The sequence below is a fragment of the Epinephelus lanceolatus genome, chromosome 14 (assembly GCF_041903045.1).
Source record: "Epinephelus lanceolatus isolate andai-2023 chromosome 14, ASM4190304v1, whole genome shotgun sequence".
Taxonomy (NCBI): domain Eukaryota; kingdom Metazoa; phylum Chordata; class Actinopteri; order Perciformes; family Serranidae; genus Epinephelus; species Epinephelus lanceolatus.
The window spans coordinates 29,613,922-29,636,373 of record NC_135747.1 but is presented as its reverse complement, the minus strand read 5'-3'; the positions used below and the strand labels follow the sequence as shown (position 1 = coordinate 29,636,373).

Genomic DNA, 22,452 nt, shown 5'->3' with positions numbered 1-22,452 from the left:
TAATAAATACTACTGCATTGTTCAAAAATTATTAATTGTGTCTCAAATTATTCTAGGGGGGTACAGCTTTACTGAAGAGGGAGTCATGTCCCCCCTGGGATTTCCGCCCCTGATTACTACAGTTCAATAGTAGGTACAGTCCTAACCAAGAAAAGAGAAGTCACTCTGTAACTGGCCAACCCAGTCTCACTCCGAAGTTGTTTAAATCTGCCACTTGGGCAGTGATTTGCGGCTTTAGACACTGACGAAAAAAGTCGTTCTTTAACGATTTGTGGTCTAGAGTAAATAAATATGACTCTAAATCTAAATTTGAACTGAGAAACATATAAAAACAACCATCACGTATCAAACTCCGCACGGTCTGCACAGTGAAGGTAAAACATAAAGTAAAGGGGAGACAGCTATGGAGGACAAAACATGACCTAAGTATCAATAAATAATACAGGATTACATAAATACAGAAATAAATAAATGTATCAATAAATAAATATAGGACTAAATAAATAAATACAGTAAAAACATAATGATAAAAATATAATATGTGAAAAATGTATAAATAATACAGGAATAAACAGTTAATTGCTGAAATAAATAAATATTGAAATAAATATAAATTTAAAAATACATTTTAAATTTATTTCTTTATTTTTGTTTTTTTCTTTATTTATGCATTTATTTATTTAAATATTTATTTCAGCATTTATTCTTTTACTTATTTACATATTTATTTATTTATTCCTGCATTTATTTATTTATACATTTATTTCTTCATTGATGCTTGTCGTTTTTCGTCCTCCGTACACAGAATTAGTTTATTCCACTGAAATAAACAACAATGAAGCAGCTGTGATGATCCTCATGTTGTTACATATTATTTATTTGGTTTCCTAAATGTCAAGATGCCGCACATTTATGTTAGATGAAGAAATGATAATCAGACATAGACATTGTTGATCATTACTAGAAGACATGGCCAGTGAGAAAAAAAGTAGGAACACGTTGTTCTGTTATGAAATGAAAAAAAAAAAAAACAGGAAAGATGAGTTTCAGTTTTCAGTTTTCAGTTCCTGTCTTTATTGTCCGTCACAAAGTGAAAACTACACACCACATGGACACACACTATTTTCATTATTGCATTTTAAAATAACAATACATGAATACAGCAGAATCATTTGGTAATTATTAATCACGTACAGAATGAGCATTAAACTCTGACTAGAGTATGAATTAAAAAAAAACTGAATGCAGTCCTGAGTTTCATTTTATTTTTTGGTGATAAAACTAAAATGAAAGGGAGAACTGAATGAGTAAGTTCCTTGACACCGGAGCTACTTCTCTTTATTCTCTGTGGGCTGCTCCCTGGATGCCTCGTTTGAAATCTGCAGAAAGGGAGTGCTGATCTCACTTGACTGCATGTCACCAGCCACCCGCAGCAGGCAGCTGAGGACCATGTCCTTTGCCAGGCCGGCCTCCAGGTTCCCTTCTCGACTCAGCTGCAAAGTGATCTGGTCCAGGCTGGTCAGGACCAGCTCTGATCCCAGCAGAGGGCAGATGGGGCCTTGGTTAGAGTCTGAACCAGGGGCGCCTTCCCTGGCCATGTTCTCCATCATGTATTGCTGGTACAAATCTAAGAGTTTCTGCTCAAGATAATGATTTAGAAGAGAGTTGGAGAATGGACCTTCCCGCCCCTGGAGCAAAAAACTCCGATCACGGGTGCTCCCCAGTCTCCAGCGATTTGAACTTCCTCTCTGTGGATGCATAAGTCCACCCTGAGATGCCTGTCCTGGGGGAGAGTCCTCCACTGCTGGGGGGACATCACAGGACTGGAGGAAAGGGCCAGCAGCCTGGTTCTCAGTACAGACCTGGAGCCCACCATCATTGGTTGAAAGAGGAAGCACCTGGTCGCCTCCGATATGGAGGTCACTGTAATTCTGGCAGATGCTCTGACAGAAGGAAGGAACCAAGAAGGGGGCTTCACCAACTGAGCCAGCCTGAGCTGGGATCTCTATCTCTGGAGAGATCTGTCTGCCCGGCTGGGCTCCGTGGAAATCAAAGGACTGCAGAGGTGAAATGTACAAATCCTCCGAATCACTCCCGTTGTCTGTGCAACCTGTCAGCTCAGGGGAATTGTGATGAACGAGTGGAGTGTGTCTGACAGAGCCTGGCACCACGGTAGCAGCTGCTCTCGGCAGCCCATAAGCAGTCTGGGGAGTTCTTTGAGGAGGGAGTGGGTCCAGCTCCTCCAGTTCACCATAGGTCATGCTCAACAGTCTGCCTTCACAAAGCATGGCTGCAACAGAGAGCACATTCTCAGGAGCTGTAATAAGACTGTAATAAGACACTGTAATAAGAAGCAAGCGGCTAAAGTCAAGAGGGTTTGAGATTGAAACAAACTTGTTATATAGACCCTTTTAGGGCCGACGTCACAATGATGTTATTTTATTAGCTGGAGGCAAAAAAGGGACTCTCCACCACAGGGCTGTAGGCTACATAGGAGTCTTAAAATGTCATCTTGTTGTGTTATTGGGAGCCAGAATAGAAGGAGTCATGGCTCAAACTTAAATTTTATTGCATACCAGCCGCCACTGCCCGTTAACAAACACAAAGACAACTATGGTTAAATGTGATAAGATGGACTGGACGGAGGTGATCATCAAAAGTGCTCATGTCATATCAGGTTAGGGAGAAAGTATTTCCTGTTGTAGGGATGAATAACGTTATGTGTATTAAGGGTTATCATGTCTACCTCATCAGAATTTGGCATGGTTTAAAGAGGAATGTTAGATTTCTCTGTAATGCATGCTTTTTAGCACATTAGCTAACGTTAGCTTCGATAGCAAAACAAACTGGCAGAAACCTTTTAAGTGTCAACCATAAAGCTTCCTGTGACATCATCCATCCACTGAGTGAGAGCATACAGGTCAGCCAGTCTGGTCCCGTTGGTCAATGTTTACTTATTCAAGTTACACTCACGGTCCCGGAGAGTGAGTGACCTGACATGGTGCATTGGTAAATTCAGTCTGACGCTCTACACTAAAATGAGAGTTCTGTTGGTCGAAGAAACGGAGTGTTATATTTCTATATGAATTAATGAACGGTTAAATTAATCACACATTCACTCTGCTTGGCACTCTGCTGCTCCGAGAGTGTGCTCTGGATAACCGATCAGTATATTCCGACAGCGTTACAAATTTACCAACAGTCAAGTTCATGCTCCGGCACTTAGACTGAATAATTCTGAATGCACCACTTGTATCATCTTCCTCCGTTTCTACAACAAGCCAACAGAACTCACTGGCTAGTACTAGCTAGCTAAAATTGTTTTGCCTCCAGCTAAGCCCCACCCACCAAAAAACATCGTACTGTTTACTAACAGTGAAAGGGTCTATTAGGTGAGATCATAATTTCAGCCACTGAGCTCTTAAGCAGACGTGGTTTGTAATTATTTGTGTTATTGTTAGCTAGCGCACGGTAAAGAGTCTTTTTTCTATTTATGGAGTTGTGTTGTTAATGTGCTAACTGGCTAACTAGCGTCTTGAATCTGTCCTGTTGGTCTCCTGGTTTCCCTTTTTCAATGACAAATACAGACTACTGTCGCCTGCTGCTATAGATAGTGGTTTCTTCTCACGCCGAGTCAGAGCATACATGCTAGTTGGCTGTTGGCTTGACCTCCTGAGAACCTGTGCCCTCATACCAGGACATTACATTTTGGGTTTACTGGACCTTATGCCTTATTCTGCTTAATTCAGACCTGTTCTCCTTGTTCGTGGACACTTTTTTGTGCCATCTAGTTGTAAGAGCACAATACACCAATCCATGTAAAAACAAGATGGCAGCCATCTCTGCCAAGTCGGTCTGTAGCCGACCCCAACAGAAACATGTACAAGGTCCAACTCCTGATCAAATTTGATGTTTGAAACTTGTTTATTTATGATTAATAAGGTTTATAGTTGGATACGCCCTACAGATTTCACCAATCTTAGCAACGGTAGCAAGCTAAGACGCTGTTCATTACACATTTGGAATTTGTCATCAGCTTGTTGATGGACATTAATTAGGACTTAATTATCGTCTCGTTTGAGGATATAGGGACTATCATTGACAATGTTTAGTTTTTATACTTATGAGGTCCTACTGATCCCAAATGGCTGAGAGAAATACAAACATACACCGGACCATGGACTGATGTCACAAACTCAACAAAAAACACACATAAAACTGCACAAAACACAAAGAATGATTCAATAAAACCACCGTTAAACTCAATGACACCAGTTCATTCATGACTACATTAATAATTCATCTTGAAAAACTGTTTCAACCAAGTCTAAAAGGATTCTTTTCATGACCCCCCCCCCCCAACAGAAAAAGACAACATCGCTTCATCTAACAATCATAAAGATAAATCATATCCCTTTGAAACTAACCTCTTCCTACCTTGAACCGGAATCACAGTCCCACAGTCAGCTTTCACCTTAAAGTACCAGTCGTCCTTCCACAGTCTTCATCATAGCAGAGAAAAACACTCCTGATTAGAAACATTATGTTTTCTATTGATGCAACCTGTCAAGTGTTTACATGGTTATTTGATTGAAGACCTGCATGAATACGAGTGCATTCATGTGCGAGCATTCTTTTTAATGCCACCCCAAGAGGAAGTGGGAATGTTAGATATTTTTTTTCTTTCTTCTCATTTCTGCAAAGTCAGTGTTGCAGCTGGGTTAGTCATGAATATACTGGAAGTAATCATCCTGCCAATTAATGTCTTATTTTGATAGGATTGTTACAGACAATCCCCTCCACTTCTTCATATGTAGATGATATCTATGTTACGGCCTTACATAAGTATGTACCTACCTCTGTATTTCCTCCAGCCAAATGAAATGACAGATGTTATGTTCTTAGGAACGCAACATACACCATAAAAGGAAACCACAGAAGTTTTGTTTCTTTGTAAAAGACACAGGTGTGCTATTGGGGTAAAGTAAAAAGCAGAAAAGAAAGTCATATTAATATGATCAAAATCCTCAGGAAACAGAGAGGTCGACAGATGCTGATTCCTGTTTTCATTTTACTGATAAGCCACACCTCAATTTTCTGAGTGACGTCTCTGTGCTGTGAGAGCAGTTAAACATGCAGCTTTTTAGTCCAGTAACTGCTGTTTGGAGCCTCTAGTTTTACTCCCCCTGTAATCTATGTGCGCAGCCAAAAGCAGAAGTGTGACTTCATGCTCGGTTATGTAACCACAGCTCATCATTTCCTCCTTGAAACCGTGCCTACTCCTCAGCGTGTTCGAGTAAACGCTGTAACTGTCGCAGTAAATTTGCCTCAGACGTTGGAGTGATGCTTAATTTCACCAGATGTGATGTAGTTTTTCTTTCCCTCGCTTTATTTGACCTCCTCTGTGGTTAAAAACTTGTATGAATCTGATCTCTCTCGCAGCTGAGGTCTGAATCAGTTGTCTGGGGAAAGTGATGGAAACTTTCAGGCTATATTTATGGCCGGGATTTTTCCGAGATGAAAGCACCCCGTCTGCATATACGACTCGCTTCACTTATGTTCATACTTCCTCTGCTTGCAGCAGGGATGCCCAACAATAGAAGCACATGAAACACGAGAGAGCGTGTTTTATTATTAATCAGGCGAGGAAACCCAGACATAAGTCAACATCATGCATCTTCTGGAGTTTGTAACAATATCCAAGTCATTTATGCAACTGAATTTTAATCTTTAGCACCTTTTATAAACCCCAAATCTGAACAGTTTAATCCATCCACAGTTTAACCTATCAGATGTTGTTTTCTAAGAAGTCCGGTCTTGTGTAATACCTGGTTCATTAACAGGTTAAGTCACATTCACATGTAAAACTACAGACAGACGTTGTTGATTTCCTTGCTGTTGTTGCTATTTTGTCCACTAAGTCTCGGATATCTGACACAGGCCTGCTGCTCAGTAGCACAGTGTAGAGTTACCAACCCGTTGCTACAGCAGTGTTGCTGAGCAACATCCGATAACACAAAAGACACGCTGAGATCAGGTTAGACGAGTGACTTGCATCTGCTTTTGTGTCACAAGAGAGCAGCTGTTTGGTAATTTCAGCACCCCGGACAGCGTCTGGTCACAGTGAACAGCTCCAGTTAGGCATTTTTGTTTGTTTGCTTGTTTTGAGACATATCAGCCTGCTTGAAGAGATGAATATGGATAGATGCTGCACAAATGCCAATGACAAGTTTGTAATCCTGAAAGGCTCCATTTAAAGGAATGTTCAGGAAGATTAATAATGTGTTCCGTCCCAACCATCATGGACACAAAGGACGGGATGGTAATGGTGGCGGTGGTGGTGGTGGGTTTCGGTCTGAGCAGGACTACCACAATGCCTGCACCGTCAGGCTGGTTCGCAGCACCTCTATGCTCGTCGTGGGAGAGAAAACTCAAGCTGCTGTGGGCTCAACTTTAAAACGGAGCAAGAGCACAGTGAGCATCGAGTCGACCTTGTACTATTATCAGAGACAAGAGGACAGGATATGGCTCTACTCTCAGAATCAGAACTGCCTGGAGTACCTGGAAGCGCTCGTGGCTTTGAGACGGCAGTACACAAAGAGCGTGAGTGACTTGAAAAGTAACGATGCCAAGGCCACAGTGTCCTCCAAGAAGAAGCCCGCACCCCCTCCGCCTGCGAAGGAAGAACCGGTAAGCTTAAATCATCTATCCTAGAGCACATGGCAGGCAATATCAAAGACAAATGTTCTCCCTTTTTTTTTTAACCGCAGATATCAAGAGCCAAACCCTCTGCCCCTCCGGTCCCCAGTGTCGAGGACACATTGCAGTTCTTTGATGCAGTCATCGCTGGCTGCGACAGCGAACCTCTGCGCAAACCGTACATGGATGATGGACATGCAGATGTGGACTTCATAGGTGGGTGTGGGTTTGAAAACCTCTTGGCCCCTGCAGGTCTTAAAGGGGAGTTACACCCATTTAAAAAAAAAAATAAAAAAAATCATACATTATTCCTATGATCTAAGACAGCCAAAACTATTAGTAAACATATTAGAACTCTTACAAATCCAAAGCTAGAATGCTGAAACTCAGATTTCTCAAACTCAAAATCTGCTCCATAGACAGTGAAGGGGGAAATATGTTCTAGATGACACTAAGAGCACCCAGGGGAATGTTCTGAATATGGGAACATTTTCTTTCCCAGAACTTGTGAACACCACAACATAATGAAGCTCATTTGGGTATTTAAAAGGAAACAACTAATGTCAGTTTCCATTCATTGTCTATGGAACATCTCCAGATTTTATACTTGATGACATCACAAGTTTGAGATCTAAGGGGAGTTTATACTTGTCTGGCAGACCCTACGCCATAGCCTATGCACGTGGCCCACACTGTTGTGAGCATTTACTTGTGCAGTGTTGAGTCTGTGTCACTCTGCAGTTACACCACCAAAACACTAGTCAGTGGTGAGGTTTCTGTGAAGTGCTGTAAAGTGTAGTTGATTCAAATACAAACATTAAACATGGCTTAATAGCAACAATTTCAAACACAGGTACACAAAATCAGTTTCACTATAACTCGCAGCATTCACAGATGAAACGCTTGTCTTTTGCTGGATACATTTTCCCCACAAATACAACATGCCAAAGTTTTTAGCACAAGCCTATGGCATTTTTCCATTGCTAAAATTAGCCTAGCGGCTAGCTGATTTTTTTCCTACTTATATGAAGCCAGGAACGACAGCAAAATTTAACAAAGATAACAGTACAAAATTCGGTGTCTTATACTAAACATGTTTGCCAAACAAATATAACTTGCTAACGTTATTAGCACAAGCCTATGGCATTTTACATTGTATAAATTAGCCTAGCTATGAGTGGACATTTCCTCTACTGATATGATACCAGGATAAATCACACACAAGAGTTAAAATGCTATTTTTGTGGAGGCTTTATTGTCTTCACAATTTGTTTCTTATCTGTGAAATAAAAGTAAATAAAAGCTTCGTGTTAGCATAGCACTTATAAAGCTAGCTCTCTAATATTCTCGCCAATTGGCTAGCTTACTTGTTAGCATAGCCTACCTATTTAGCAAGCTAACTCGCTGACATTCTAGGCAATTGGTAAGCTTACTTGTTAGCATAGCCTACCTAGTTAGCAAGCTATCTTACTAATATAATATATACTTAAAGAATATTTCAAATGCAAGCCTTTTACTGTTAACATGTTTTGCTGTATTGCTACTTCAACTTTAGGATTTTGTCATTATTTCAAATGGAAATGTGCATTTAACTCTTGGTCATACTTTTTAGATTGCAGTTTTACATGTTAGGTTCAAGTAGTAATTTACACTGCTGTTTATTAGGCTAAAAGTATATGGTAGTACTAGCAGTATAGTAGTTGTTTGTAGCACTATGGTGGTAAAAATGTAACCTGAACAAGCTATGACATTAAAATACTGTTCACAAGTTAACATATCAATAATTTAAACACTATGAAAGATGCCACTTTTTCACAAGTCCTTTTTACTTGGGACACTTACAATGGAACATTCTAACATTGTTATAGCTCTACTTTTATAATTGCACAGGTGTCACAAATAATGTTAATGTCCAAGTAACTATGCACCGTAGAGCTGAACTTTCACATCTGAATGGAATAGTCATTGTTGTTATTGATTTAGTTTTTCCTGCTTTGATGTGTCAAATGTATGCTGTGGAAAACATCTATTGAATTCAATCATCCATTGAATTTCCCCTCAGGGGGATTAATATAGTAAATAAAAACTTAACAATAAGTTGTTTTTTTTTAGTTGTTTTTTTTTTATCTCACCCCTGGTCGGATGTGGTGGGTCGAGGTCAGGTGTGGTTAAAGACTGGGAAAGGTGAGACTTTTTGTAAGGTACTCTTTAATACAGTGCCCCAGCTCTTAGAGGCCAGCTGATTGTCTATATCAACCTGTCAGTCTCATATTAAACTGTGTGGACCTTGAAGTAATGACGAAGGAGAAATCTGAACCCCGTGTCTTGACCGGTTGGGAACCACTGACCTAGATTGTTCTGGTGTGAGTTGCCGAGTGTTGGAGATATTGGCTGTAGAAATGTTTGCCCTCTCTCCAATATAATGGAACTAGATAGCACTCAGCTTGTGGTGCTCAAAGTGCCAAAAAATACGTTTAAAATAATCAGCAGCAATGTCTCTTTCAAGAAATCATGACCTGGTTACTCAAGATAATCCACAGACCTTGTGGTGAGCAGTTTCATGTAGGAACTACAGTATTCACCTTTAAGGCATCAACCAAAATAATCCAGCACCAAGTAGTATTGAGGTTGAGGTTTTCAATTTGTTTTGATGCTTTGAGCCCCACAAGCTGAGTACCACCTAGTTCCATTATATTGAAGAGAAGGCAGACATCTCTACAGCTGATATCTCCAACACTCAGCAGCGCACACCAGAACAATCTATATTAATAAATAGCACTAAAGGTAAGAGGAAAAATATGAATTTTCGATTTTGGGGTGAACTGTCCCTTTAAGGTCCTGGAGTGAAGCTACTTGCTTTCAGCCTCAGCTCAAGCTCTTACTCCCTGCTCTTCTCTCCCACAGTGGCCTCCAGCTCAGCCGAACACGACCTCCACTCCAACTGGGTCCTGCGAGTCCCTCAGGTCGCAGACGACCCCAACCAGAAAGCAGATCATGACTGTGCCAAGGAAAGCGCCCAGAAGAAGAAAAACCAGAACGGGTCCACAAGCAGCAGACTGCGGCTGCAGAGGAACCCAATCCATCTTCCCAAAGTGGTGGAGAGTGCATTCCAGACTCTGCGCTTCAAGCCCAAATTAAAAAAGCAGTGAAGCCTGATAGACATTTGAAACCACCAGCACTGCCATGATGCTGACATGGAGCTCAAGCTAGTTTGTATGGACAGACACCATGCTCTGATAAAACTCCACCCGGACAATTAATACTTGCATAAAATATGTAGAAGGTATTTTAAAGGGATAGTCCGGATTTTTGGGAGCAGGGTTGTATGAGGTGCTTATCCATAGACAGTATATTGTAAAAGTTCGCATGCCCCTAGTGAGGAGAAGCAGACTGGAGTTCGCCATGGAAGCTAAGTCATCTACTGCTGTGGAGGGGTCCGCCACAAATCATATTTTAGCCACCCGAATAAATCGATATCAGTTTACATGTTCACTATACTGAGAGTTTTTTCCACTGTTTCACCTTAATATCAGACATTGATTTCCAGCAGGAAAATGAAGCGGTCATTATCGCTCTCTCATAACCAGACTCCATTGAGAAAACTCAAGCTAAGTGTCCCATACAACCCCACTCCAAAAAATCCACACTATCCCTTTAATAAAGCAAATGTTAAGAAATCTGTCTCTTCGATGATGTCAAGTCAGTGACTTGTCATAGTTGGAAAACCACAGGCATTACTAATAACATTAACGATGGCTCTGTTCTTTTGAAGTGTCCCAGTAAGTCATGATACCATGATACCATGACCAACATGCACAATACCAGGACCCTGAAACAGAAGCAGCTGAATGGAACTCAGCCATCGTTCATTCATTATTTACTCCTGTGTTTTTCCTTTTACATGTCAAAATGTCTCCTGTGAAAAAGGCATATCCGGTATCATCTGTTTCAAGGATTTCTGAACCTCAATATGCGATTCATACGTCTCAGTAAGATGCCACTTTAAATGAATATTACTTTGAGGAATTTTACAGTTTAGTATGTAATAAAAAAATTCCTTCTGATGCCAGGAGATTACTCTAACCCTTCTGTTGATAGCATTTCTTTAAAGTGTGCTTTTGAACAGAATTAAATAAGAGAAGTAATATATAATATAAAACGCTGTGAGAGGTATGGAATTTAGCTTGAGTAGGGTTTATGGTTCAGACCTGCGGAGAGATGGCATTCATTCGAGGTATCGAAGGAAACAGTAAATTGCAACACTGTCCTTCACAGCAGTGAGACTCGCTGAAAGGTAAACATATTTCTGAACTGCATGAATGCCAGCTTCATTTAAGAGAGGTCTAGATTTGTAAGGCGAGTCTCAGGGCTGGGTTGACTGAAAAGTTGAAAACCAGTGAAGGTTATCCTGCTTGTTGTCGCTGAAGTTAAAATGGTTGTAAACATAAAGGGTCAATTCAGCCAATTACAAAAAAGAAACCCTCATTTCTGACTTGATGTTATCTTGCAGTGCTGATATTTCTGGATTTATTTGCCCATCGAATGAACCCTGGGCTGTCTGCATGCTTAGATACCACAGCGGGTAGTTACAAAAAAAGTCTTTGTGCAATTTGGGTAAGATGTCATGGTGGAAGAAGTATTCGAACTGTTTACTTTAAAAGGACAAATACTCAAAGTATAAAGTAAAGGGGTTATGAGTCATTATGCAAAATGTCTCCTTTCTGAGTTGTACTTAAATCACTGAAAAATACATGTAATATTTAAATGTTGTAGTTGGTCAACATGGAGCAAAGTTTAGATGTAGATCAGGAGTCGGCAACCTTCACCATTGCAAGAGATATCTTTGCCAAAAATAAATAAACCTGTCTGGAGCAGCAAAACATATTTGAGCCTTATAACAGCCTATTAAATCTTAATTAGCCCATCAACATTACTAAAAGCTCTAAATGAGTATTCATTAATGTTTTACCAACAGGTGTCTGCAGTGGGTTATTTAGAAGTATTTGGTACTTTAATTTTGCAGCGTTAGCAGTGAAAGCTAACGAATCTGTTCACGAGGGATGAAATTCTTTATTTTCTTCGAGACTTTTCTTTTTTTAAATTTGGAATCCGTAGCGAGCCACCACCTTTGAAGTTCGGCAAAACTATGAGGAAAAAGCAAAAGGTCGTAGATGATGATGACATGTTTTTGTAGGGCCGCACTCTGATAGTTGAAGATTCAAATCATCAGTCAGAGACCCCTCAGTAGATCAAGATTACTTGAAGTTAGCATTTTGTTGTTGTTTTTTTTTTACACCACTGCGCCAGCAATAGCCATTGCTGGAGGTATTATGTTTGCTGGTTGTCCGCCCCATTCTCGTGAACACAAAATCTTAAGGACACCTTAACAGAATTTCTTCCAATTTGGCACAAACTTCCACTTGAACTCAAAAATTAACTACAGAGAATTTGGTGGTCAAAGTTAAAAGGTCAAGGTCACTGTGACCTCGTCCGTCTGGTTCTCTTGAATGTGACATCTCAAGAAGGCCTTGAGGGCATTTCCTTGATTTTGGCACAAATGTTCACTTGAAACGTATTCTCATCGCTGTCATAAATGCTATTTATTGCATTACTATTATCATTATTATTATTTATTGCAATTCTTCGGTCTGTCCAATGATTGTAAACACGTCATTGGGTCTGTCAGGCTGGAAAAATGTTTGCAGTAATGTTACCGAAAATATTTAATGCCTTATATTAAGAAAAGTTTAAGACATTTTAAGGACCTGTAGACACCCTGTAAACATGTTTACAGCCACCTGTAAAATTAACATTTTATTAAGGTTTACAGTTATGCAAAATTAAGGGTGTGGCCACTTTGAGTGACAGTTGGTCTACAAGACGTCACCAAAGTCTGGTACAGACTGTACGGGTGGCGAATTCTTTTATAACTCACTGCTTACATTTTATTAAGGCTTAAAGTTACCCAGTATTAATAGCGGCCACTTTAAATGACAGTCTGTCTTTTGATAGTGTCCTCGTCTTCTCAGTAAAACCCACCCCTCGCTCCTCCACAGCCCCAGCCTCTCGCCCAAATATGGTCACTTCTGGCCTCAAAAAACTAATTTTGTGACAGCTGAAATGCCGAATTTGAGGCCTCAAAACAAGACTCCACAAACCAATTGGTGACGTCACAGTATCTACGTCTATTATTTTATGCTTCTAGTAGAAATTTAAATTTTATGCCCTTACTGTCCAAAGAGAATGTGAAGTTCACATCATGGCATGTTAAATGTTTCAGAAAGAGGCTCCATCTTGTAAGGATGGTGGTCAGGCAACTGTATTTGGACAAACTAGTCACAATAAACAGATTATAGACCTCAATGCACTACATCCACTCACATAACTTGGATATTGTAAAGTATCTCATTTTTGGACTGAGTGTGTACACTCTGGTAGAAGTAACAGAGCGCGTACCTCAAAGATGGCGCCCCCATCTCACACAGCATGATAATCCTTCATAGTCTGTTTTTCCCTGTGGTATCAAATAGATATTTTACAAGGTACTGTATTGAAGTTAGAGATTCCAGTATCGTGACCACACTAGTACAAACATTAATTTGGTCAGAATACCAGTGATAACTTTCCTGCATTATTACTTTACCTTCCACAGCGTGAAATCAAGTCATACATCAAATACATTTCCTTTTCTTTATTACAAATGTTTCATATACAAAACCAAAAACTGTACAACATTCACTTATTTTTCTGCTTTGACCTTGGGGCTGAAGAAGGATGACATCGTCTTCATGCCGGTCTTGTCCACCTTCGCCAGAGATTTCTGAGCAGCAGTCATCTTCTTGGGCGGCTGGAATAAGAGACAATAAAAATCAATAGGATAACTCCACACCTTTGCACAGAGACAGCAGGGAATTCATTACATGTCATGAACTTCAATTCAAGCTGAGAAAGTTAACAAGGTAAGCCCCTCTGACCCGTGTGTGTACAGATAAAGCTTAAAGAAAGTGTTCAGCCAATAACAGCTACGCTGACAATCACTCAAGGTCTTTAACAAAGAGAGAAAACAGACTTCAGAGATGAAAGCAAAGACATGACCAAAAGTCATTATGATATAATCAAAAGAGAGGCTGATCAAAGCCACAGACTCCACCAGTAATTGTTTGGTCTTTTCAGGCAGACGTCTCAGTATTACACTCACTTTCCGCGCAAAGTCTGCACTGTTGAATTTGGTGTAGTCGTCTCCGGCCTCCACCGGTTTGTCTGAAAGTTTCCGCTTCTGCCAAACGAGGAAGTAAGACAAGCTTTTCATGACAACCAGGACCAAACTTTTTTATAAACCACAGAAAAACACCACAACGACCAAGGAGGACGTCACACTGTCAAAGATAAGGCTCTCACAACTTAGGTTAAAAACACAGAAGCACAGCACAGATGCTACATTGTTAGAGGTGTAGGACTACAGAGAAGATGCACGGCTGATTCGACAGCAGCAGACAGAAAAAAGCTGTGCTGATTTCACAAAGAGACACAAACCTTGGAAGGAGGTTCAGTCTCCTTTGGGCTTGTGAGCTCTGGTAACCTGTGGAGTACAACAAGAAGCATGCTTGAGCACTAACAGTACTAATAATTATCATAACATACAAGTGTCATCTGTCTGAACTTACTGCAGGTGATTGAGGAGGGCTTTGCTCAGGTCCCCACTGAGGTACTCTGATATCAGGCCATGAGCATAGCGTAGGTAGTCCTCTGTATCATGGAGATGAGAGAAATGACAGCCGGTAATTGGCAATATAATCCAGCTTTGTTTGATAGAGCTTGATGTTGGGGAAGTGTTTTAACATCATAACCCACAGACATAAATGATGCAATATTACTGCCATCTATTGGTCAGCATCCTCTCTGCTGCTTGTGTTTTCACAGGAAGCTGAGGCTGGAGTTTCACACAGGTATAGGATGGGATTCGACTTTGAAAAAGGGAAGTGGCTTACCCTCACAGTGGTCCGACTCTGACTTCATTCTGACGTACGTTGTGGATTTGACTCCTTCTCCCACAGAGATACTTCTCGCTTTGAGTGCAGTGACAGTCCTCTCCACCTACACCAACAGGTACAAAACACTGTATGTAACTCTACTGTGTAAAACTCATCATGCATTTTCACCACGGTTGGAAATTAACTTGTTTGTCCACCTGACACTACAGCTGGTAAAGATTACCTTTTTTGGGTGGTAAAAGAAGCAAATCTTGCAGCCACCTGCATATTTTACCAACATTTGGTTTTTCACATGAACACAGTTTTCCTGATATTTATGATATCATATAGATCAGTGGTTCCCAACTGGTGGCGCGGTCCAAAAGTGGGTCGCAGATCCATTCTGAATGGACCTCAAGTTACTCACAAACATGTAAATTTCCGGCACAGAGCTTTTATTTTGAAGTGCTGTTTCCTGTTGTGAAGTAAGTGAATAATAGATAGGTACCTAACAGAGACAGCAAACTAGCTTGACAACAAGGCCAAACACAAGTATGTCACTAAATATATTGAACTGTGTGGACCTTAAACTAATGACTAGAGAGAAATCTGGACCAGTTGGGAACCACTGATATAATTCCTCCTTTCAACTTAATGAATCAGCCTCTCCTCATCCATCGTGGAGTGTCAAAAGCATGCGACAGGACTGAAACAGGGCATCCAACAAAAGTTCTGCTCAACCTGTGCACTAGGTTGCTCTTTTGTCGGCTTGAAATCCAAAATGTTGCCATGTTGGTATAGTTTTAGTTTACAGACTAACTCTGCCATGTCTTGTCAACCCAAAAAACATACTGTCTAGTAAACAAACTCAATGTGTGCTACTCACCCCCCTGCCACCTCTACTGAAATTTGTTCTCAGGGGAAGCCTGTCAGACTGCTGGCTCAGTTAAGTCACACAAACATAATATTTTGTTGATCACATTGTCATATTGCGCATTACTAGTGAGATACAAGTTGGCTCTAGGGCCGTGATGCAGTCAGCACATGTTGATGATGTAGGCTACTTTTTAATTTGTCAGAGTGTGCTAAATTATCGGTTCAGCCAGTTTGCAAAAAATCAAACCAGTTTAAGTTTGTACACCGAACCCAGCCACCAAAAATGGAAATCAACCCAACTTTAGTAGAGCGCTGTTTTAGGTTTCTACTAATGCAAACTGACTGTTTCCTACTGCTGAAGCTAGGGATGGGGCCGATCTGATCCAGTATCAGTATCAGGTTCCGATACCAACGTAATTCACGGATCGGAAATTTCCGATCCACCGGCCGTGTCTGTGCTTTCACATTGTCTGCTGGAATGATATGATGATTGTTACATAGTAGTGTTGCACGGTATACTGGTACCAGTGGTAGACTGTGGTACAAAAACACGATGGTACATATGATACCATAATGTTGGAGTACCGGTACCACTACTGTGGGATAAGTTCAAAGTCCAATCGCAAGAGGGTGAGTGTCCATGCGCCGTCCAATAATGGCACACGCTGGCCACCTGGCACTCGATATGCAGCTGCAGTGGTTTGTTTTCCACTGACATTTCTGAGCTATTGAGTATCTTTAAGCAGTGAAAGTTATTATTTATTTATTTATTTTTACTTGTAGGCTAGATTTCTTTATATATGCTACAGTGATCTGTTTTCCACAGAGCTCTACGGTGCGAGCATTTTACTCGCATTTGAGACTAAAAATAGTTTTGTGCGAGCAAAAGAAATCATTCAGGAGCACGCTGTGCGAGTACAGATTTCAACCAGCAGCAGAAACTAAAGGCGAATCCTGCCGGTTGTGGGTTGAACAGGGGTCACAGACAGAAATACAGCAGCCATAGTGTTCCGCGACGCAAGATAGCGGCTTACTGGCGACAGAAAAGTCCGGCTCCAGGTCCAATAAGTCTTCATTGGTGTCATGACTGCCCAAAAGTACCTGAACAGCCGAGCCGTGGCGGCACACAGGTATGTGACGTGTCAGAGGAGAAATGAGCCATTTCCACAAACCTCGCCGCACTTAAGGGACCGTTCTTAACTTGTCAGGGGAGGAGGGTGGCTTGTTGATTTTTGGTTGATTTTTATTTTATTTCTTTTTATTTCATTTTGATCCCCCCTATGTTAATCACTTATTGATGCTGTTTTTGAAGTATGAATAAGTCAGTAAGTAATTTATTCCATTGAAATATCATTGATGTATTATAGAAAAGTGATTTATCTTTTTATAAATGACATAAGGCACATCTGCCTCATTTTCGCTGTAGTATCGTGATACTACTCAGAACCGTGATACTTTAACTGCTATCGTACCGTGGGTCCCAATTTTGGTACCGTGACAACATTACTACATAGTAGTGTCTACTTGATTTGTATCTGTGCTGTTCAGATTAATATGACAGGTATTTTTTTGTTTTTTGATAGTGTATATTGCACTAGTAGTTTAACACTGTCTTGGAATTTAATAAATATTGACAATCAATTTGAAACCCTTACAGCTGCATATTTGTTTTCAGAATGGGATTTTTCCTGTTAACAGGATTTCCTGCTTTTCTGACCTTATACTTACCTCAAGTTGCCTTTTGGGACATACATGCATACATACATACATATTATACTTGCCTGTAGAGAGGAGTTTATTACAGCCTCAAATCAACAATAATGATAATAATATTTAAGCAAACAGAGCAGTGGTATCGGAATAGTATCGGTATCAGCAGATATCCAAATTCAGGTATCGGGATCGGATCGGAAGTGAAAAAATGTGGATCGGTGCATCCCTAGCTGAAGCTTATAATTACAGACAGTAATCTGAAAAAGAAACTGACTTATTACAAGGTAGTCAAAGGGCTTGCGAGGTGTTCTTCAGTGAGATTAACACTACTGCTATTGTTCATCAAAAATGCATCTACAAAACACGGCACCGGTCATTTTCAGTATTTGTTGACAGCAGATCAGTTACAAATATTGCAGGAAATAATGGAACAAAAATGAGCAGCCATGGTGAGCTGTCAGATGAAGAGCTGCAGGTGACAGGATGCACACCTCCAACTCCTTTGGGATGTAACCAACTCCTTTTCCCTCATTAATGTTATCAGCTTTTCAAGTGTTGACAGGTTTTAATCTAAAATACTACCAAATAGGCACTTTTGCTTTGTGATTTGACACCAAATCCTGCGCCAGCATCTTGTCAGTTAACCCTCCTTATAAGTGAAATCTGACTCCTGTTAATTCTGTGCTCTCAGTTTATAGCTAAGAACCTGAGTACTAATATTTTAGCATTGGTCGTCCGACTAAGTAGCCTTCTGATTGGGGGAAAAAGAAGCAAAATGATGGCGTTGGCAGTGGGCAAGTAATGTAACTGGTATATGCCCTAACATCGTGTAACACCTGTAATGTCATTGACTACGGCAGGCCTATGTTGCAGTAACAATATCTTGCTGTCTTCTGCCCTTCACAGAAGAATTGGTTTGAATTTCACAGTGTTAATGACTTCTTGTGATTACCTTTTTCTTCAACCAATTCATCGTCTTCTCTTCACTGTATCGATTGAACTTCAGACCTCCCACCTCTGTAAGTATGAAACACAGCATTTCAACAATGTGATCAGAATAACCTTATAACTGGGCGAGATTAGCTTCAAAAAATAAACTTCACCTTTTTCCTCTGCGATGTGGTGCAGGGAGGCCAGGGAGCGTGTGCAGCTCAGCAGCCTTGAGCAAGCTGGGAATTCCTCGTCCATAACAACTTGATCCACCGGCTGGAACTTCCCCTGAGCAACAAATGACATAACAACGGATACTGTGACATTCATGTGTGAGGGGTACGTGAGGAAACTGAGTCCTGTTTACAGTGACTGCTGCTGATCCTATTCAGCTGGATAACATGCAGACACTGTTCTTTTAAAATATAGACTGGATTGGGCTGATAGAAATACAGTTCAACAGATTTATTGTGCAGTCTGTGTCTATAATATTAGTAACATTAAATACAAGAATCATATTTAATTAACATTATATTTAAAAACATTAGTACACAAAATAAGTTAATTATTAAGTTTAAAAAATAAAACATAACTCAGACTCCAATGGACAGAACAAAGCTTCATGAAAACATCACTGAAACAACAGCTGTGAGATTAACGTAGGTTTCTGTTTCTTACCTCTCTGCCAGATTTAATCAAATATGGCAAAATTAAATAGAGAGGATCCATCGGTGTTAAAAAGAGAAGTCTCCCATCTGTTAAACAAATAGAGAGAAACAAACACCTGATTATCACATGATCAAATTCAAAACCTAGACCACAGTTAAAAATACATAATAAAAGTGCAGCATTTCTAAATGTTCAAATGCGTCATGTAGCATACTGCACATATCTTTTATATACTTTTTATTTTTTATAATGTAAGTTATCTATGTAAGACCAACTGTGACATGACCCAATTTCCCCTGTGGAAAACAAAGTATTTCTGATTCTGACAATTTAAACTTAAATTTAATCAACATATAAAACAATGTTTGACAGACCTAATGGTTTGTTTTAATTACATTTTTATCAGCAGATCCTCTTCGTCATTGTTAAGAATGAGAAAAAACTCTTTTACAGCTGAGAAATACAGCTAATTGGGACTAAAGCTGATGTGAGCCTTTGTAGCACTGTAAGCAATTATCATTAGTTTGGTCAGAGTTTAAACTGTAACAAGGACTGAGACCAACCTCTCTGTACAGTCTGACCAACAAACCAGGAGTGGAAATCTTCTTCAAATGCTTTGACCTCAAACAGCTGTACGTCCCCACTACTGAGCATATACAGAGATGCCACATCTGCCAGCCAAAAAAAACAAGGAGGAACTGAGTTACTTTCACTTCAACATCAGCAAATGCATTTCATAAGATACAGAATTAGACTGCTGGGGAAAAGCCTTAACTTTCATGTGATGTTTATTTTATGTTATACATATCCTCATGATTGAATTGATCAGATTTTGACTTTATGTTAATACAGTGTTGTTAAGAATGCAGCTAACAGTTATGTTTACATTCAGAGTTACTTAGTAAAACGCCTTGTGTGTATCCTTGAGGTCCAACAAATGTGAATGCATTTCCTTCCTCATAAAATATTTGCACAAGACTGACAAAACTAGGAAAAAAAGCTCCAGAGCACTATTAGAGGTCAAAAACTAGCTCAAACTTCTCCTGTTTGAAAACCATCAACTCCCAGTTAGGATTTCTCCAGTGCTCCTTGTTCAGGAGGTTTTTTACCCGGAGCCAAATTATCCGTAGAGGTCTCTTCCTCTCCAAAACAAATGGACCCAGTGATTTAAACCGGTAGAAACTCTAAATAAAGAAGTTTCACATTGAAAATTAGTTTTTTTCCGACCTTTGGCTCATCATGGAGGGGCTACTAGCTATAGTTGCCGATGCAAAAACATGAATAGCCCTCTCTAGAGTCAGTGTTTGGTTTTTCCGTTCTGGGCTACTCTAGAAACGTGGTAGTGCAACATGGTGGACTCTGTGGACGAGGACCCCCTCCCCATGTAGGTATAAATGGCTCACTTTAAGTAACAAAACCCAACAATCTTTATTTTCAGGTGATTATACACTAAAGAAAACATACTACGTATATTCTAGTTCTGCCAATATAGCCCCCTACGTTCTACACACTGAACCTTTAAATACTAATAAATAGAAAAAAGTAGATATTTGCTTATGACTTCATGTTAATAATCTTCTGTCATAATAAACTGAATAAATTGACGCATTGGATACTTTGGATTGTTACTGATTGTTGGGAAAAAAAAAAAACAAGATTCGAAAACGTCGCCTCGGGCTATGGAAACTTGACAGACATTTTTACTATCCTATGACAATTTATAGACCTGAGATTGTTAGTTGCAGCCGCAGAGATAATGTTACAACAATAAGAAAAGTGCTCGACCTGTAGCAGGATTCCTTAGCCTCACAAAAGCTGGGTCACTGTCGTGCTTCTGTGTGTGGATGGCAGAGTCTGTGGACACCAAAACAGAAGCGACATTCATGATAAATAAAGAGTCATCTCTAAGAAAAATTCACTGTGTACTCTGTGAGAAATGATAACTGTCTGGCTGTATGTCAATCTGAGAACAAAAGCAAAGTTAACACTACTAAACTGGGCACAAATGCTAAAGGGACAGTTTTCTGAAGTGGGGTTGTATGAGGTACTTACCCATAGTCAGTGTATCACATGCTGTAGATGGCGGTCGGCATGCTCCCAGTTTGGAGAAGCAAGCAGGACTCTGACACAAAAGTTCCATCTAAAAATTTCAATATCAGTTTAAGCGTACGCTATACTTAAAGTATTCTCATCACTTTACTGCCAGACAGCCGGTTTTGACAGCTTCAGCTCCTCATTTGTGCTCTAATACAGCCACCAGACTACATTGATAAAAACAGTAATTTTAGCTTGCTGACCATGGGAGCTGTTGATCTACCACCGGCTTGATCAGTTAGTTAGTTAGTATTATTGAGTGACTTTGGCTTTTAAAAGGGTTAGTTTGGATTCACAAAAGTCACAATATAACACAAACAAAGAAGCTGTTGGAGGCAGCAGTAGACCAGCCGCTCCTATGTAGGGCATCGTTTAATCTCTGGTTTTCTCAATGGAGTCTGGCACTGAAGAGATTACCTTGATGGCTTCATTTCCTGGTTGGTAATCACCGTCTGGCAGTGAGATAAAGCAGTGGCCATATTCTCAATATAGTGTACGCTCAAACCGTTATTGAACTTTTTAAGGTGGGACTTTTTATAGGTGGCAAAAATACGTTTTGTTGCGGACACCTGCACATCAGTAGATGTTTCGCTTTCATGTCAGACTCCTGTCTACTTCTCCAAACTGGAGGCGTGCCGACTGACATCTACTGTGTATAGTATACTGTCTATGAATAAGTACCTCATACAACCCTACTTAAAAAAACCACAACAAAAAAACAATGCCTTTAACGTTATTTTTTGGAAGACACTCAAACAAAACAAACAACTAGCTAACTTAGTCGTTAGGCGTCATTTCCTGTGATATGTGGCTAAAGTTAGAAGCAAGCTAGCATAATAGCTAACATTGCCGTTTGTTAACTAAGGAGCTTAACGTTACATGATGACAGTTAGGTCTGATAACGGTGCTATGGCTACCCGCATCTAATAGTCGCAAGCTAGCTTAGCTAAGTTAGCTCAAACTGAGTGTCTTCGTTGCACAGCTTCACCTACCCGCAGCGATGACAACCCAACTGTCGTTATTTACATGAGGCGTTCGCTTCTTTTTAGTCGCCATGTTGTATTATTGAGTTTAACGGAGTGTGCTGCTGTTTCCCCGAGTTGTTATTTCTATAAAATGAATGTGTATTTGAGCTAAAACAGTGTCGGCCTGCTGAGTGTCAAAGCTACTTTTCGCCTGACGACATGAGTTCAGAAAAGGCGCCTTTGCTCTGAGCACTTCCTGCGACCGTCACCGAGGGGAAAACAACACTTTTGTTATTGTGTTTCTATCGCCTCATTTCGATTCGTTTTTACAAACAAATACTATTGATCATGTTTTAAAAAGTAAAGAAATATATCGGCGTCGAAATAAGCACACAAAGACACGACAATGGTAATGTTGTAGACGTTGAATTCACGCTGTTCACCCCTGTTTTTAACGTAGTGGAACATTCCGTGCTGACGTTGCGTCGAGCTGCAGTTCCTCACTGAGGCCGCTAGAGGTCGCCCAACAGCCGTGA

General features: G+C 40.2%; 3 protein-coding genes across 6 annotated transcripts; 1 reads left to right on the top strand and 2 right to left on the bottom strand.

Annotated features, from left to right (window-relative positions):
* Positions 1 to 1,056: 1,056 nt before the first annotated feature.
* On the bottom strand, positions 1,057 to 4,977 carry LOC117251615 (TLR adapter interacting with SLC15A4 on the lysosome). Of its 2 annotated transcripts, none has more exons than XM_033618079.2 (3): positions 4,858 to 4,977; positions 4,428 to 4,502; positions 1,057 to 2,290 (listed from the first exon to the last, which is right to left on the bottom strand). In XM_033618079.2, exon 3 carries the CDS (start codon positions 2,286 to 2,288, stop codon positions 1,329 to 1,331), a length of 960 nt encoding a protein of 319 aa, XP_033473970.1. In that variant the 5' UTR covers positions 2,289 to 2,290; positions 4,428 to 4,502; positions 4,858 to 4,977; the 3' UTR covers positions 1,057 to 1,328. The 2 variants fall into 2 exon arrangements, with proteins under 2 accessions (XP_033473970.1, XP_033473969.1); XM_033618078.2 differs by having other exon boundaries at positions 4,438 to 4,502.
* A 631-nt stretch (positions 4,978 to 5,608) lies between these two features.
* Positions 5,609 to 12,751, top strand: c9h13orf42 (chromosome 9 C13orf42 homolog). The gene is made up of 3 exons (XM_033617192.2): positions 5,609 to 6,690; positions 6,771 to 6,915; positions 9,604 to 12,751. The coding sequence occupies exons 1-3, from the start codon at positions 6,262 to 6,264 to the stop codon at positions 9,846 to 9,848; spliced, it is 819 nt and encodes a 272-aa protein (XP_033473083.1). The 5' UTR covers positions 5,609 to 6,261; the 3' UTR covers positions 9,849 to 12,751.
* A 624-nt stretch (positions 12,752 to 13,375) lies between these two features.
* Positions 13,376 to 22,163, bottom strand: rnaseh2b (ribonuclease H2, subunit B). Of its 3 annotated transcripts, none has more exons than XM_033616619.2 (11): positions 21,944 to 22,163; positions 20,643 to 20,711; positions 19,421 to 19,528; positions 18,867 to 18,943; positions 18,362 to 18,476; positions 18,211 to 18,275; positions 14,688 to 14,793; positions 14,364 to 14,445; positions 14,233 to 14,278; positions 13,898 to 13,975; positions 13,376 to 13,546 (listed from the first exon to the last, which is right to left on the bottom strand). In XM_033616619.2, exons 1-11 carry the CDS (start codon positions 22,005 to 22,007, stop codon positions 13,439 to 13,441), a joined length of 918 nt encoding a protein of 305 aa, XP_033472510.1. In that variant the 5' UTR covers positions 22,008 to 22,163; the 3' UTR covers positions 13,376 to 13,438. The 3 variants fall into 3 exon arrangements, with proteins under 3 accessions (XP_033472510.1, XP_033472503.2, XP_033472518.1); XM_033616612.2 differs by lacking the exon at positions 21,944 to 22,163 and adding an exon at positions 20,910 to 20,985; XM_033616627.2 differs by lacking the exons at positions 13,898 to 13,975; positions 21,944 to 22,163 and adding an exon at positions 20,910 to 21,112.
* Between the last annotated feature and the right edge of the window lie 289 nt (positions 22,164 to 22,452).

Excerpts from the sequence above, each read along its gene's own strand:
- LOC117251615 (XM_033618079.2), bottom strand. The coding sequence starts at position 2,288 with ATGCTTTGTGAAGGCAGACTGTTGAGCATGACCTATGGTGAACTGGAG.
- rnaseh2b (XM_033616619.2), bottom strand. The coding sequence starts at position 22,007 with ATGGCGACTAAAAAGAAGCGAACGCCTCATGTAAATAACGACAGTTGG. Across the intron at positions 18,477-18,866 it reads TGATTAAATCTGGCAGAGAG|GGGAAGTTCCAGCCGGTGGA; the intron begins GTAAGAAACAGA and ends TTTGTTGCTCAG. Across the intron at positions 14,794-18,210 it reads TGAATTGGTTGAAGAAAAAG|GTGGAGAGGACTGTCACTGC; the intron begins GTAATCACAAGA and ends CTGTTGGTGTAG.
- c9h13orf42 (XM_033617192.2), top strand. The coding sequence starts at position 6,262 with ATGTTCAGGAAGATTAATAATGTGTTCCGTCCCAACCATCATGGACAC. Across the intron at positions 6,691-6,770 it reads CGCCTGCGAAGGAAGAACCG|ATATCAAGAGCCAAACCCTC; the intron begins GTAAGCTTAAAT and ends TTTTAACCGCAG. Across the intron at positions 6,916-9,603 it reads TGCAGATGTGGACTTCATAG|TGGCCTCCAGCTCAGCCGAA; the intron begins GTGGGTGTGGGT and ends TCTCTCCCACAG.